The sequence below is a fragment of the Symphalangus syndactylus genome, chromosome 10 (assembly GCF_028878055.3).
Source record: "Symphalangus syndactylus isolate Jambi chromosome 10, NHGRI_mSymSyn1-v2.1_pri, whole genome shotgun sequence".
Classification (NCBI taxonomy): domain Eukaryota; kingdom Metazoa; phylum Chordata; class Mammalia; order Primates; family Hylobatidae; genus Symphalangus; species Symphalangus syndactylus.
This window is the reverse complement of record NC_072432.2, coordinates 25,160,547-25,177,598: the sequence shown is the minus strand read 5'-3', so window position 1 is coordinate 25,177,598 and position 17,052 is coordinate 25,160,547. Positions and strand designations below refer to the sequence as shown.

Here is a 17,052-nt window from a genome sequence, read left to right as displayed (position 1 = left end):
CTATGCTCGGAGCTAGGGAGCCACTGGAGAATCAGTCACAGAAGGCAGTTTATAGTCAAATGCAGGCACAAGTAATTACTACTGATGATCAGTGAAACGATGAAGACATCAAGGCTAAGTGGAGATCTGAAGGACAAAAAGCCAAAAAAAAAATAATAAGGAGGAAAGTGTGTCCAAAAAGAGGTAAGAGCACGTGCAGAATTTCAGAACAGAGACAATGTACAGGGATCTTGGGGAGGGACAGAAAGTGCTGAACTTGAACCCGAACAGGTCAAACAGGACCAGATACCTTCAGCATGAGAGCAAGAGAAAGGCACAGGAGTGGTTCCAACAGAGGAGGGACACAGCCAGATTTGCATTTTAGAAAGATCTTTCTGGCTGTGGAATGAAGAATGGGTTCCAGCAGGGCAATTTTGGAAGTAAGGTGGGAAGCCTTTGCAGTAAGCCAGGCTAGAAAGGCCAGGTCTGTTGAGACAGGACAATAGAACTGGGGGCTGGAGAAAAGCCATCTGAAGTCAAATAAAAGTGCTTGGCTTAAAAAAAAAAAATCAGCTTCTTATTGGCCATGCCTATTTTCAAACATCTCTTCTAAAAACAGCTTGACAAAAACTGAGATTGCACCAATCTGGCTTCCTGCATGGAGCTGTTTTGCAACGTCCAGACAATGAGACTGTCATGTGCAGAACGACTTTAAATCTTACTTGTTTTTAAAAATATCCGAAATGAACAACAGATGTTAAAAAGATAAAGAAGGCTAAACAACCAAGAAATAAAACAAGCTGCCTGGCTTTTCCATGTACTCCTGATTAAAAAATACTCAGATCACTAAGCCTGACTTCAGAGCCACAGCCAGGCATGAACTGTGCTGAGCTGGAGGTGGGGTTCACGTTTTCAAGTCAAACAAGAAAATTGTACCCCTCTCATTTGCAAATGCCTGTAGTCTAAATAAAATAATAAATTCTATTGTCTATAGAGGGATAGCAACTTGCAAACTGTACTCTCTTTCAAAGTAAATCTCCAATGGGATCGAAATGAATTAGCTAGTGAGCCGATGTTAAGGGGGAACCTAAAGCTTGGAGATTTTACCGTTCTTTCCAAAGCTGTTTCTTAGGATGCAGCAAACTTAAGGCAAAGTCTTGGTTGGAGCGTTGCTGGTCCAGAGATAAGATGCTGAGAAGCACATTGCGAAAATATCATCATGTCCATGTGTCATTTGCGTTGCGCTCACTCCTCCATCGTGATAGTTCCTAAGAAGCCAGGTATTAACATTTCCTTCCCTTAACTGAGTTGTTCATTTTAATTAAACTATCATTCCCCATTTGTTTCCTAGGAAACAATTAGATGTATGGTTAGTCGGATGATGTGATAAGAAAACCTCCCCAGCTCTCCATCTGGAAATTTCATTTCAACTAAAAAAGGTCACTGTCAAATAGTCACTATTAACAATTTGTTATGATGGCTGGGCGCGGTGGCTCAGGTCTGTAATCCCAGCACTTTGGGAGGCCAAAATGGGTGGATCACTTGAGTTCAGGAGTTGGAGACCAGCTTGGCCAACATAGTAAAACCCCATCTCTACTAAAAATACACGAATTAGCCGGGTGTGGCGTGCCTGTAGTTGTAGCTATTTGGGAGACTGAGGCAGGAAAATCACTTGAACCCGGGAGGTGGAGGTTGCAGTGAGCCAAGATCGTGCCACTGCACTCCAGCCTGGGCAACAAAGTGAGACTCTGTCTAAAAAAAAAAAAAAAGAAAACTGTTATGAAGCCCTGTGGTACTTGTTCTGGCCATTAGATGTTGTAGAAAAGAAATTACGTAGTCTCCCAGTTGTTTAGAAATTGAATTATTTACAAAATGACGCAGAGATTTAATAAGATTGCAATCAAAAGCCCAAGAGTTTGTAGCAAAATCTGAAATGTTTATTCTAAAATGGTTCTGGAAAAGGAAAGAACCTCTTGAAATAGCCAGCTTCTGAAGAGCAAGAACAAGAGGGACAGGTTTGTCCCATCAGATATAAAGACTTATTATAAAGCTATGGTAATTAAGACTGTGTATCAGTACAGGGATAATTATGGGTTCCCCCACCCCCTTTATCTTCAAAGTAGATTATCTCAGCAGGGCTTCTTTCAAGATTTATCTTTTTGGAGTAGACCTTTCACAAACCCAATAACCCAGAAATTCTAGCTCTAAATATAAGCCAAGCATCTCCTGCATGTAAACAGGAAAAGATGTTTGCAAGGATGCTCCTACCCCCACGTTCACAAGAGCACTAATTATCCATGGATGGAAAATTCAGTAAATCACTTGTGGACCAGCAGATTACAATTAAGACCAACCCAAGTAGATGCAGTTGCTAAAAACAAAACAGCAAGTGATGTGATTTATTACACAACTCAGTCTCCACCAAAATTGTTTCACAACATACCCATCAGTATTTTGCAAGTCTTTCCATATTAACAAATGCGACCACAAGATTGTGATACAGGAGCTATGTTTACTCACACTTCACGTAAAACAAAAGGTTTTCATAAAATTCATTCAGTTTGAACAAAAAAAAACCATTTTTTAAAGCTACATAAAAATTTTAAAGCCAAATTATGAATCAAAGTAGGTACAACTGATACATTATACGAGATATATAATATCCTATGCTAGTTTAACAAAACCAGCATATGAAAATAAAGCATTGAGCAATATCTTTGTAATATAGCAAGAATGCTCTCAAACTAAAATGTGAAATAAAATGTGTTTTAACCTCACAAGTCACCTTGATTTTCACAGGGCATCCACAGTTTTCAAAGTATTAAAATATTCTTCAAATTTTTGTTGTATGACAAAAAACTAAAATGACCCTCCTGTTTCTGCTCCAAACAAGCACCAAGGAAAAAAAGGGCAAAGACACAGTGGTATGTCTCTTAGTTCAATTTTTGTTCCTTGGAATTAGCAAATTAAAGGGCTAAATGACAACAACAACAAAAACTTCAAAGGTGTATATTCCCAGGACCTATATAAATAGTAAATAGAATTAAAATGGCTAATATCAGAAGCAATAATTCTTGAAAGAATTATGGACAGGCAGTACATTTTGAGCAATCTTAAACATAAAACTATGGACTGGCAAAATAATTAGGAGGTGGAATGTTTTTAAATTAAAAGTTCAGGACAGTATTCCTTGAAATCACAGGAACCCATATCCACTAAGAACATAACTCAGTTTGCCAAAAATTACTACATATATACTTTTCATTGGGATATTTTACAATGCAGGTTGCATTTATGTAATTTGTATATAGACATTTTTCAATGAATTGAAGGGAAAACATAGCAAAAGGAGAAGGAAAAGAGAAAGCCAAAAGGAGAAGTCAGCTGAAATACCAGACTTGCTCCCGCCAGCTATGCCCACAGGAAGGTGAGTGGGCCCTTTTGACCAGATAAATGAACAAAAAGACAGCATATAAATAACACGGTTCATTAGGTCAGCAATAGCTACAGTCTAAGTTTGTATGTCGGAAAGAATTCAGCAAATGGATATAATAGATTCAGCATGAGCAGTACCTGAAATGGACCTTAAATACTTTCCCATCTTAAAACTCATCATTATTGGTAGATTTCATGCTCTAAATCATAAATTCTGCCTGTCCTACTTCCCCTTTAGGCTTTAGGGAAATAAATATTTTATTGGATGTTCATATAGTGGTTTCAGAGAGAAAAGGGTAGGAGTTACTACTGTAAGCAGATTACTACTGTAAGCAGATATGTGTAACTACTACCCAAAAAACATTATCGAATGTTCAATGTTCCATATTCCAGCTGGACCCAAGAATACAGTATCCTAATCAAAATGAACCAGAGTGTACTTACCAAGCATCATACTCAAAGAGAATATATCAGTTTTATTTAGACTCTTTGTATCACTGAACACTCCAAGGAATACACAGAAAATTGACTTTTAAATATTCGGATTCCTATGCAGTTTTTCCACAGGGCAAACTCTTAACATTCTCTCCATATTCTCAAAGCCTCAATGAGCTACACACCTTACCTACAGGACGAGACCTCGAGCAACATGGATTCTAAGGAAAATGTCCAATTATTGAGTAAAAAATAATTGAGGAACTGAGTAATAAGATTCCAGACAAGTAAAAAGGAAGTCAGTCTGCATCTTGGCCTGTGACCCGCTCTTGACAAAACTCACAGACCACTATCTATGATAAGGCCTCAAGCAGAAAGAGTGAGGACAGCCTATTTTAATTTGAAGGGTGGGGTAAATGTACTAGCGCTTAGATCTGGTTTGATGGCCTCTGGCGGAAGAGATTAAAAGTATGGATATCCAGTAAGGTCACTTAGTGTCTGACCCCATGTTCAGATCTGTAATCCTTAAGAGGCTAATTCCAAACAGGCCCCTGGCAAGACCTCTAATTCTACTTAAATATACAAATCTATACCATCATTCCACAGCTTACCACCTTTTTAATTAAAAAGGAAAATAAAACCAAACAATAAATATGAAATGAGTTCACTGTCTCGTTATAAACACATGTGGAATATTTTATATTCTCATCTTTTTTCAGCTATTATCCTGCTGATTTTTAACACAATAAATAGTGGAAGAAACTGTCTTAATAAAAGCATCACTACATAGCCTGTCATTCTCTAGTAACTTCCTCAGCTTAACAGAATCATTGTGTGGGAGGCAGTGAGGGAAGACATCCTGTGTGAACTCAGTGAAGAAAGATCTCTCAGAATGGAGTACTCTACAGAGATAATTAAAGCTTTGGGAAAATGTGCTCAGAATAAAGCCAAAGGGCTGGAATTCATCAGATTAAGAGAAAGCGGAAAGCAACTTGGTGATACACAACCTTATGTATCATGGCGATTCAATTTTATTTGCTTTTTTCCCATCTCCAAAACAAATACCAAATAAGATTTTAAGTGAGAAAAGGTAGAAAAGGTAAGATGAAGACAGAGGTAAGCTAGCACACAAAATGTAGGCCAGAAGGTTTATATACTTGTTGGAGGTGGGCCACAAACTGTGCACTGAGATTTAAAGAAACCACAACTTAAATGGTAAAACTCCTAGGCATTATTTGTAATGTCCAAAAGATACAAACAAGTTCAAAAGAACTATGTCTGTAATTGAAACATAAGGTGTCTCACCCTGTCTCTGTCTCTTTCTCTCTCTCATTTTCTCATGGCATAATATCTCGGGGAGCAGACACCATGCAATGTATTGCAGAATATCCTCATCTACTTCCCTGTAACAGCTCCCATAGCAAGTTTTTTTATTATTTTATTTTTTGAGACAGGGTCACACTCTGTTGGCCAGGCTGGAATGCAGTGGTGTAATCACAGCTCATTGCAGCCCTGACCTCCTGGGTTCAAGTGATCCTCCCACCTCAGCCTACCAAGTAGCTGGGACTACAGGTGTGCACCACCATGACCAGCTAATTAAAAACAAAACAAAACAAAACAAACAAAACAAAACAAAACAAAAAAACTGTAGAGATGAGGTCTCTTCCCTATGTTGCCCAGGCTGGTCTCCAAATCGTGGACTCAAGCAATCCCCCTGTCTCGGCCTCCCAAAGTGTTGGGATTACAAGTGTGAGCCACTGAACCTCACCTCAAAACAAGTTTAATGAGAATTTTTTTTTTTTTTTTGAGATGGAGTCTTGCTCTGTCACCCAGCTGGAGGGCAGTGGCGCGATCTCAACCTCCACCTCCCGGGTCAAGTGATTCTCCTGCCTCAGCCTTCTGAGTAGCTGGAACTACAGGTGCATGCCACCATGCCTGGCTAATATTTTTATTTTTAGTAGAGACGGGGTTTCACCATGTTGGCCAGGATGGTCTTGATCTCCTGACCTCTTGATCCACTCACCTCCGCCTCCCAAAAAAGTGCTGGGATCACAGGCGTGAGCCACCACGCCCGGCCGAGACAATATTTTTAAAGCCTCCTTCATTATAGTTTAGTGACATGAGGCCTAAAACAGTTTAATTCAAAAGCAATCCCATAAAGAACCAAAATTATTTAATAGTCTTCATCTTCAGTGAAATAAAACACCACCATATATGTATTCATATGTACATATATATGTAAACCATATTTTAAGATATTAAATTAAAAACATAAGTAAACATCCCAGCACTTTGGGAGGCTGAGGCGGGCGGATCAAGAGGTCAGGAAATCGAGACCATCCTGGCTAACACAGTGAAACCCTGTCTCTACTAAAAACTACAAAAAATTAGTCGGGCGTGGTGGCGGGCGCCTGTAGTCCCAGCTACTCGGGAGGCTGAGGCAGGAGAATGGCATGAACCCGGGAGGCGGAGCTTGCAGTGAGCCAAGATTGCTCCACTGCACTCCAGACTGGGAGAGAGAGCGAGACTCCGTCTCAAAAAAAAAAGTAAGTAAACATGCAGAAAGAAACTGGCAGTATAGGAAAATAGTGGAATGAACTTTTTGAAAGTTCTATCTATCAACAGAAGGCTTAACGTAAATAACTGATTTTAAAATAGGCAAAGTGCCTAAAAATAGACATTTCTCCAAAGAAGACAAAAAAAATGGCCAACAGGTATATGACACGGTGGTCAACATCACTAATCATTAGGGAAATACAAATCAAAATCACAATAAGGTATCATCTCACACCTACTAATATTAAGATGGCTATTGTCAAAAAGACGATAGTAAGTGTGGGTGAGGATGTGGAGAAAAGGGAACCCTTATACACTTTTGGTGGGAATGTAAATTGGTAGAGCCATAAAAAGAACAATATGAAGTTGCTTCAAAAAATTAAAAATACCACCACCATATGAGCTAGCAATCTCTCTTCTATATATATACCTGAAGAAAATAAAACCAGCCCCTTTAAGAGGTATCTTCACTCCCATGTTAATTGAAGCATTATTCACAATAGCCAAGATATGACAACCCCAGTGTCCACTGATGAATAACTGGATATATATTCCATATACATTGCATATGTAGTGTACATATATTCCATATATAGTGCATATATAATATATATTGTATATATAGTGCATATATGATATATACTGCATATATAGAGCATATATATTATATATTGCATATATAGTGCATATATATTATATATAGTGCATATATACTATGTATTGCAAATATAGCAGATATACATTATATATTGCATATATAGTGCATATATATATATGCACAATGGAATATTATTTAGCTTTAAAAAAGAAGATCTTGCTATTTGTGATAGCATGGATGAAGCTGGGGGACATCGTGCTAAGTAAAATAATTCAGACACAGAAATACAAATGCAATTTGGTTTCTCTTATACATAGAATTTGAAAATAAACAAGCATCATGTTGCACGGCTTGAATACATATTATTAAAAATTAAAAATTAAAACAAAGAATTTTTTAAAGGAAATGTATAAAAGAAAAAATATATGAGATTAAGAACATGAGTGAACATTCACTCAGAAACCAGCAGGGTAGAAGAATGGTCGAATGAATTTTTTGAAAGTCCCACCTAATAGTAGAAGGATAGTTTAGCAGACTTCTGGACCTTATGCTTTGGGTTCAACAGTTACTCTCTGAAGTTAGTCTTAAATTTATTTCTATCCTATGGATGGACAAAGTCTTAGCATGGGAATTATTTAAAAAGCCTCCTAAGGTGGCATTCAAATTAATAATTCAGCTTGAACTACAGTTCTATTCAGTTCAGCTCAGTCCAACAACAATTTATTGCAACTATTTATTGGTAGTTGCCACAGCAGATTCAGAAATAAATGACAACAGACCCTGACCTCAGGAACATATGGTCTGGTCTAATAGAATACATGAGAGCGAGGCAGAAATGGAAAGAAAAGGAAACCCTACAATATCAAGTAAGCGCCTTTGAAGAAGGCATAAAGTGCACTGAGAATTCTAAGACAACACGTCCTTTTGTGGAGAGTGTCACTTGAGATAAATCTTCAGGAAAAATTGGAAAATGGATGGACGGAGACGCACTTAGAGAAGGAAGAGCAGGAGGAATGGCAGAAGGGGTAATGCATGGTACACACTCAGGGAACTTCCAGCAGCTCATCTGGTGAGAGCTTTCAAGAACAGGCAGGGGAGAGAGGGTGGGAAAGTGCTTGAGGCCACACGGCAATGGCCTTGAAGAGCATGGAGAAGAGACTGTATTAATGTGATGAGAAAGTAGCTGAAGACTTTATTTATTTATTTGTTTGTTTGTTTACTTATTTTTATTTTTTATTTTTATTTTTTGAGGCAGGGTCTCCCTTTGTCGCCCATCCAGGCTGGAGTGCAATGGTGCAAACTCGGCTCGCTGCTACCTCCACCTCCTGGGTTCAAGCGATTCTCCTGCCTCAGCCTCCCAAGTATAGCCAGGATTACAGGTGTCCACCACCACACCCAGCTAATTTTTGTATTTTTAGTAGAGACAGGGTTTCACCATGTTGGCCAGGCTGGTCTCGAACTCCTGACCCCAGGTGATCCGCCCACCTCAGCCTCCCAAAGTGCTGGGATTACAGGCATGAGCTACCGTGCCCAGCCTGCAGCTGAAGACTTTAGACCCCATGATCAAGGCTGTTGATCAACTCATTCCTCTTTAAAAACATAATGTTTCTGCAATAGGAGATAGCTTTTAGGAAAAAATGACAAAACTAATTGATAAGGACACATGTTTTCTACATACTCTGAGAGTATCTGATTCTTGCAGTGAAGAAACCTATCTGGAGCAAAATTTGTATCTTTCATTGTTAAGTTTTATTCAAATACATTCTCCCTGATAAGAGTTTATTTCTGAAGGTCACACTGAAATGTGCAAATTCTCCTGATTATAATAATTCCAAACCTCTAGGCAGACACCCATGAATAACAACAAAAATTATCTTTGATGTAAATGTTCTACATTACAATTATGTCTCAGTCCAAACTTACCCAAACTCAAGCTTCAAAACTTGTATCTATTCTCTAAAGGAAAAAGAAACTCACATTTCATATTTTTAAGATTTTGCATGTAGCCTCAAGTCATTGGTTGATAAAATAATTAACCTGTCTTTTCTCCAACAATATGACAGATGTCCATTTTATAATAAATATTCACTTGAATTAACCCCTCTATTATACCATTTTGCTCTAGGTTTATATGCAAACAGAAACTTTAATGATTATGTCTCAACAGCAACACTCTTATAACAAACTCTACAAATGAGTAATATTTCATTTGTATTAATGAAACTTACATGTGTTATAACATATATACTTATATAATATAAAACTTATATTAATTTCATTTCAATTAAAAACTCCAACAAAAGCAGGAAATAACAGAAAAATATTCAACCAGAGAAGAACAACTAAAATAAGTGTGAATTATGTGATAAACATAAACTACTTCCCTCTAAAACAGAAAAGGGAATAATAGATGAAATTAGCAGTTTATCTGCCCTCTGGTGGCAATAAAATCAACTGCAGCATTTACTAAAGTAATGCATAATAAAATGTCCTGTTATGAAATCAGACATTGTTCCGGTGCCAAAATGTCTGTAGTAAAAATCCTGATTGTTGCATGACAAATTTCAAGACTGTTGGACTTTTCCCCCCATATTGAACTTTTATATAGACTATTTTACAAATAAAATTGTATACTTTTTTTTCTGTTTCATCTTGCTATTTTTATGTATTCAGTAAGCTAACCATTTAATTACAATATTTTTTTTCATCAAGCTACATGTAAATTGATGTCCAGGAAAGAAGCTACTTTGGTTTATAAAAGTCTTTGAAAATTTGCCAAGGAATTTAAAACCATTCTTTTTAAAATCAATCCTATCAATATATGGGTTTCTAGAGTATATTTCCCATCAGAAATATTCAACTAGCTTAAAATACCAGTAAACTGATGTTGAACATTTTAAATATTTTATATTTCCCATAGCAAGGGCTTTTAATTATATGGCCAATCTTACTTTGGGATGAATTTCATACTCAATTTCTGAACTTCTTGGCATAGCAAATGTGTGTGTATGTCTCTGTGTGTGTGTGTGTGTGTGTGTGTGTGTATTTATACATATATTCTTTTTTCAGTAACATTACTGGAACAGGTTTAGAAAAAGATAAACATTTGCTGGCATTTATTTATTTTTTTCTTTACTGCAAATGCATTATTTATTCCTAGTGCCAAAGAAGTTTTTAAATAAACAACTTGGGATGCATATTGGCATACACATCCTTTTAACCACGTTTGTGGTGGAGTAAATTGTTTTCATTAAGCATATATTCATACCATGAGTAAGTACATGAAAATTGCTGTTGCAATTTTTAAATAACTGTGTCCTTTCCTGGAAGGCTAAAACTGTTATTTTTTTTTCCGACCAATGAAACATATCAGAGAAATAAACAAAAGGTATAATCTACTGTCATAAATCATACACAGTCAAGAACAACCTATGTCCATTAACGCAGAATAATTAAATGTGACAAAGACAAGTCAACACCCAAGAAATCTGCATTTTATTCTCAGCTTTAAAAGTGTTGTCATCCTATTGCCTCCCTGCACATACAGCCCAACACACACACCCCTCCAACCATAAATAAGAGCACAGAGTCAGTATCTGTGCTTTATCTAGAACAGTTTACACCAGGGACAGGCGAAGTGTTGTGACTGTCTTCTAAGTCGCGCCTTGGTAAATTTCACTCAAGGGTTTCCTTCAAGATCTTCAAGATTCACCTTGCCTGGAATCCCCAGGTGTCCCCCAAGCCTTCCATCTGTGACTCTCAAGTTGACTGTTGAGGACGAATGCATACTTTGCGGGCAATCATTTAAATTACACACACACACACACAGACACACACACACACACACACACACACACACACACACACACACACCAGAAAAGAACAAATTGATTATCCTAAGCAGAAAGTTTTCGTTTTCTTTTCTTTTCCCTCCAAGTTTTTTTTTTTTTTTTTCTCTCGTTTCACCTCCTCTCGAAGTCCACCCGAGTTCACCAATTTCTGCCAAGATCTCTTTCTGCCTGTGTCTTCACTTTCTTCACTGAAAGGCAGAAATGGGGAGTAGGCACCCAGTTCGCGGTGGGCAGGGTCCCAGGAGGCAGCCTTCTGCTCGGCGATCGCCCCTGAGGCGCAGCTCCCCGCAGGACGGGCACCTGCCAGGACAGCCACTAAGAGGATGTGGAGGTTGGGGGCCCTCTCGGGGACAAAATCAGGGCACTCTGAGGAACCCTCTGCGCGTTCAGGCCTGTCTGTGAAGCTGGCAGGCAGAGGACAATGGGAGCAGGGGTAGGTCTCTAGAGGCGCGCCCGCCCCCACCTTTCCCACCTGCTCCCCACCTCTGCGCCCGCCACACCTACCCCGCCCCACTTCCAGAGCCCGCTTGGCCCAGTTCACTAGACGGAGCTAGTGGGGATCGCCAGGGGAAGGAAGGTGCTGCCACAGGGAATTTTCTCGTGCAGAGGGGAGACCTGCAATCCCTGGCTTTCACCACGTCCCCCACCACCCCACACCACACCACACACTCGCTTAGTTTAACCAGCAGCGAGGAAGGAGGAGGAGCCGGAGAGCACACAGCCTGGAGATGCCAGGTCCTAGGAGATGTATCCACGGAAGAAGCTTTGCTCTCACACTGGAGCCCTCCCCGGGCTACCTGGGGGAGACAGTACCACTCCCTGCTGCCCAGGTGAAGTAAGCCCGAAAGCCTCAAGAAAACCCCTAGTCCCCGGGGTCCTTCTCTTGTTAACCCTCCTTTCCCCATTTGGGAAGCCTAAGTTTAGCCGAAAAGCAACTGCAATAAGTTTCCCAAGGGCAGATAGGTGATGTTGGGGGGAGAGGGTAGGGAGAACGCGAGTGCCAGAGAGGTCTTCAGCTGCGCACAAAATCAACAAGCCAAAGTGCATCTTACTTACCAAGGATTTGGTCTCCGGGTTTCCCATCGGCGAACTGAAACTGGTCCGTGAAGAAGTGGCAAAGTAACACAACTCCTGCAGCGGCCAGGTCGGCCCTCGGGAACCTCGCCATGCCGCCGCCGCCACCTCCCTACCCCTCCCGCCAGTCCTTCGCCGGTGCTCTGGGGCTCCCGATGCAATAGGCGCGACCAGGCCAAGCGCTGCGGATCGGTCTCGGTGGGACCCGGAGGCCTTTGTAAATGTTGCTGCGATTTCACAGTAGGGAACCGAGAAGAGGAAGAAGCGAACGCGAGTAGGAGCGCAGCCCTCTTCGGACCTCTGGGGCTCTCTTTGCAACTTGCCACACTCGCAGCCCTCACCCGACACTGAACAACAACTGCGGGGAGGAAAGGCCACTTGCAGCCGGGGTTCGCAAACTGTCGGTTCCACTCGGGCAGCGCCACCCCGGTGGCCGCAGACGGTGACTTCCGAGCCCCAGCGATGCGCTCCACTGGGTTCAAAACAGATCTAATTCCACAGCCAGCGCCGCTGCCTGCTCCAGATCCACCAGGGCTGGTCGGCTCTGCAGGAACTTTCCTCTGTCTCGGGATGGCCCCGGCGGAGGTTTAGGTTTGCGGGAAGAGGTTGATGGCGAAACCCTCCCGACAAGTTTTGCTTCTTTTCTTCGCCCGACGCAGGGCGCGCGTCCTTTCTCGCAGCGGGAGGAATGGGCAGCTCCAAAGAGCTGAGCCCTGGGAAGGTTCGGGCTGCAGCAGTCTGAGGTCCGAAGCCAGGAAAAAAAATGTGTTTAAAAAAAAAAAAAAAAAAAAAGAGGAAGAAAGGAAAAGGGTGGGGTGGGAGGGAGTCAGGCTGGAACCTATCGGGAGAGGGTTCCTCCAGGCTCAGGAGGAGGGGGTCCCAAGCCCCCGCGGAGCCCCAGGAGTTTGGTGGCGGAGGAGGCGCTGCCGTCGCCACGCTCCCCCGCGCTCCTGCTCCACACTTTGAGGAGGGAAGGCAGCTCGCAATTTGCCAGATCTGCCGCCGCACCCTCCTCCCTCCTCCCTCCGCCCTCCCCTTCGCTTCTCCAGGCTTCTCCCACCTTCCTCCCTGAAACCGGCAGCCCGCACCAACCTGTCCAATGGCTGCACTTTCCTCGGGGCTGGCTGAGGAGTCGCGGCCAACAGATTAAGCCGGGGGAGCCTAACGAAGGGGAGGGAGAGGGCCACTCCAGTCCCGCGCGCCGGGGGCAGCCGGCTGCCCCCGATGACGGGGAGAGGGGACAAGTCCGGGGAGCTAGCCGGGGAGCGCGGGGCAATACCTCCGCGCCGCCGGGGCGCCATCCTTGCACCCTGCTCGCATGCCCTGGGCAGCTCCGCCAACTGCGCCCCCCACCCACCTGGCTCCCGGGCCGCCTTGGCGCCCGACTGCGGGGGGCGATCGCGCCCCGCCCCGACCCTGGTGGGTCTCCCTGGGCACGAAAGTGTTAACCACAGCTCGCCCCTTCCCGGAGGCTGGGTCTGGCAGTGGCTGGGGAGTGGAGAAAGCAAACCAGAGCCAGTTGGGTTACCGACTCCTCGAAGCCCCCTCGGACCCCAGCCGGCGCTGGAGGGTGGCGGAAGGTGGCGCACCTCAGCGTGGTCCCTGCCGCTGCCACCGCGGCTTTGTAAAGTGTCAGCGGGGGCGAAAGCGATAGTTTAAAGGAACAGGAGGCCCATTGAATTTCCCACCGGGGCATTCAGGAGCTCTGGCTCCCCGGTTTGTTTTTGTTTTTTCAGCTCCGGAATCTTGTTTCCACGTTAACCCTTGCCGCCCGTCTCGTTAGTTGATATCTTATTTTGCATACAGTTAATCATTTTTGAAAGAGATAAATACAAGGAAAAGAAGCAAAGCGCTATTGGTTAAAAGTACAGGATCGAGAGCCCGGACAGCCTGGGCTGGAATTTCACCTCCACCGCAGTGAGCAATTTATCTCCTAGCCTCAGTTATCCATCCATCAAATGGAGAGAATTAGAGTAACGCCCTTATAAGGTGGTTGCGATGGATTGGATGAGTTAACTGTATATTTAATAAATATAGAACATTGCCTACCGCAAAGTACGTGGCTTTAAATGTTTCCTGAAACAAAAGTGAGAGAAAACGACTTCAATCACATAATAAATTTGCATGTGTTCTAAGTTCAAGGTCCTTTCCACTCCAAGCTCTGAAGAGTCTATGGATGCTGTCAATAGATGTCTCGGCTTGCCACAAAACCCACAGGAAGTGGATCTGGATAATCAATCTACCTTTGCAAATGTGATGCTCAAAGGATGGCTCTCTCATGGGAAACAAGAAATATGTTTCCCTTAATCCAATACTCAATTTGCTCTTTATTTCCAAACAACAGATACACACGTATAAACACAAACATATATCATGCCTACACTCTTTCTTATGCCAAGACCCTGGCTCTTTCCCGAGCTTTCCTCCCATAGGTTGATTTCTACTAAGGTAACTGGGTTCTTCTATTTCTGCTTAACTAGGAGTGTTTAAGTTCTATGTAATATTACATCCGAATTTGAGTACCTGGATACATACCTGCTTAAAATCAAGTTTGAAAACTGAGTCTTCTCATCAAAACCTGATTGTGCGGTTGACCCTTGAACAACAGGGGTTTGAACTGGGAGGATCCGCTTTTGCATGGATTTTCTTCCTCCTCTGCCACCCCTAACACATAAAGACTAACCCCTCCTCTTCCTCCTCTTCCTCAGCCCACTCAATATGAAGATGATGAGGATGAAAGCCTTTCTGATGATCCACCTCTACTTAATAAACAGTAAGCATATTTATCTTCCTTATGATTTTCTCAACATTTTCTTTTCTCTAGCTTACTTTATTGTAAGAATACAGTATGCAATATGTAGAACATACAAAATATGTGTTAATCAACTGTTTTTATATTATCAGTAAGGCTTCTAATCAACAGTAGGGTATTAGTAGTTAAGTTTATGAGGAGTCGAAATTATACATGAATTTTCTACTGTGTGGGGGTCCGTCCCCCTGACCCCCATACTGTTAAAGGGTCAACTATAGTTTAATTGATGCTGATTCTTTTTGAGAATCATAAATCTATGTGGAAAGCATCCCAAAATATTCTGCACAACTCCAGCTCCCATCATATCTAAAATAATAGGGAATCCAGCAGAAAGCATTTCAAGAAAGCACCTCTTTTTTCAGACTGAGTTATTTCTCCTTCTTTCACAGTAGAAAAATAGGTGTTTCCTCCTCTGAGAACAAGCAAATCTCCACCTCTCCTTGCTATCATTTTATTTCTTTTTTCCTTTATTATTTTATGTGCGTATTCGCAGGGTTCATTTTTCTTGTTACTTGCAGTCATCAATGCTTTGACCTCCTGATTGAAACTATATACTTTTTGTAAGTAGAAATCTGATGCCAAAATTTGAAAGGGGGCTAAATGGTCATTCAGGGTCAGTCGGGAAAGATTTTTATGTTTGGTTATGTCACTGATGCTGCTGAATTGTATTGGTTCACTCCTACCTTAATTTTATTCTGAAGAGCTATACACATAGTAAATGTGGAAGTATGGGAGAAGATACAAGTAAGCAAAACTCAATCATGCTTGATGAGATTTGCTGTTCAGAAATAAAGATGAAAAAGCAGCATTGTATAACAATAAACTCAAGCTCTGATCATTTGCCTTAAATGTTGATGAATAATTATTTTTTAAAGTATATTCTGCCTTTACACTATAGCAAGGAAGGAAAAATAAAATGTAGGTAGGACAGTATGTTCAGAGTGAAATAGAAAAAGTAGATTACTCATATAATTCTGGCTAAACTAGGGTATTTTGTGGCCTAAATTATTTGGGTTTGCCATATACATTTCACCGCAGTAGAAGTGTCTCTTTCCATTTTGTAGTAACAAAGTAAGTCTTTGTGGAAGATGTTACATCTTCCATTTGACATGAGGGACAGATGTAGTAATGGCTGGAGGTCTGTTTGTATTCACTATAGACATAGGAAAAGAATTGGTGGTTCTTTCACCCATTCTTAATTTTAGCTAATCTCTCAAGGAACAAATGAATCAGGAACCACAAATGAATAGCACTTAGATTCTTTGTCCATGACAAAGATCTGGAATCCATACGACACTCTCTCCTTTAAAATAATATATCAGAATCATTCTCAACAACATAGAACTTTGGGCAAAGATTAGCATGTGAGCTATCGCTGTGTGGATTTCAAACCTGTTTACAACCCTTATCTCCAACAATCTTCAGAGAGATTTTTACACATTCCAAGTGCAACACTATCTATAGAAATGTACTTACAATTAATCACTTTGTTTCGTCTCTGTCTTTAACAATGCTGTGCTTCCTAGGACCTGTCCAAAATTGGAACTTGGCTAACAGGATGCTGAAGAAAACAGCATGCTCACTTGGAAATGAGATTCTATACATGCTGTAGAATACTTGGCATTTATTATAATCTTTTCTTAACTATTCAGGAAATCGTTTTTGTCCATCTTAACAGGATTTGTTAAAACTTTCTACAGTTGCTGTCAGATAAAGGGAAATTGCTATTAGTGAATTGCTTTTATTCAGTCCAAATATTATGACCTTTCCTCTAGGTCTCAGCATTTCCTCTCCCTCCTCATTTGGTAGGGCTAATTTTTTGACCTCTGGTATGCAATTACAAGACTCATTTGTTCGTCTTGGCTGATCTGCTCTCAGAATAAACTGTAATTCTATTGTACTGTTGATGGGTATTCCAGCTTTTTGTTCTTTATAGTTTTAAGGAGAAAATTTTACCAATTATGTGTTCGAATTGAATAAACATCTTTTTAAAACTCACTTAACAGCTAACATAACTCTTTTTAACTGGAGCGTTTAACATACAAGAATATTTTATGCCTTTTAGCCTCATATCAATACTACATTTACTATTTAGATGAAATTAACAATATAGGCACATTCATAATGAAACAATATCCTGCATTAAAATGGCATACATGTTTATAGTCTCCTTTCTGAATCTTAACGAGCTAAAGTGCTTTTGACCAGTAAATAGCAAAGCATAAAAATGTGTAACTCAAAATGTAGGGAAGATATTAATAAGATGGAACACTATATTATCAAAAGGAGGTAGGAGCGTTATGTTACATTTA

At 41.1% G+C, this 17,052-nt stretch overlaps 1 protein-coding gene across 2 annotated transcripts in view; it reads right to left on the bottom strand.

Annotated features, from left to right (window-relative positions):
* The window catches only part of PLXDC2 (plexin domain containing 2), a 469,249-nt gene extending 456,133 nt beyond the window's left edge, over nucleotides 1-13,116 (bottom strand). Inside the window, exons 1-2 of one of the 2 annotated variants that reach the window (XM_055296706.2) lie at nucleotides 13,021-13,116; nucleotides 11,911-12,666 (exon numbers count right to left, since the gene is read on the bottom strand). In XM_055296706.2, coding sequence (XP_055152681.2) covers nucleotides 11,911-12,022 — 112 coding nt within the window. In that variant the 5' untranslated portion in view covers nucleotides 12,023-12,666; nucleotides 13,021-13,116. The other variant, XM_055296707.2, reaches the window with a different exon arrangement.
* Nucleotides 13,117-17,052: the final 3,936 nt, after the last annotated feature.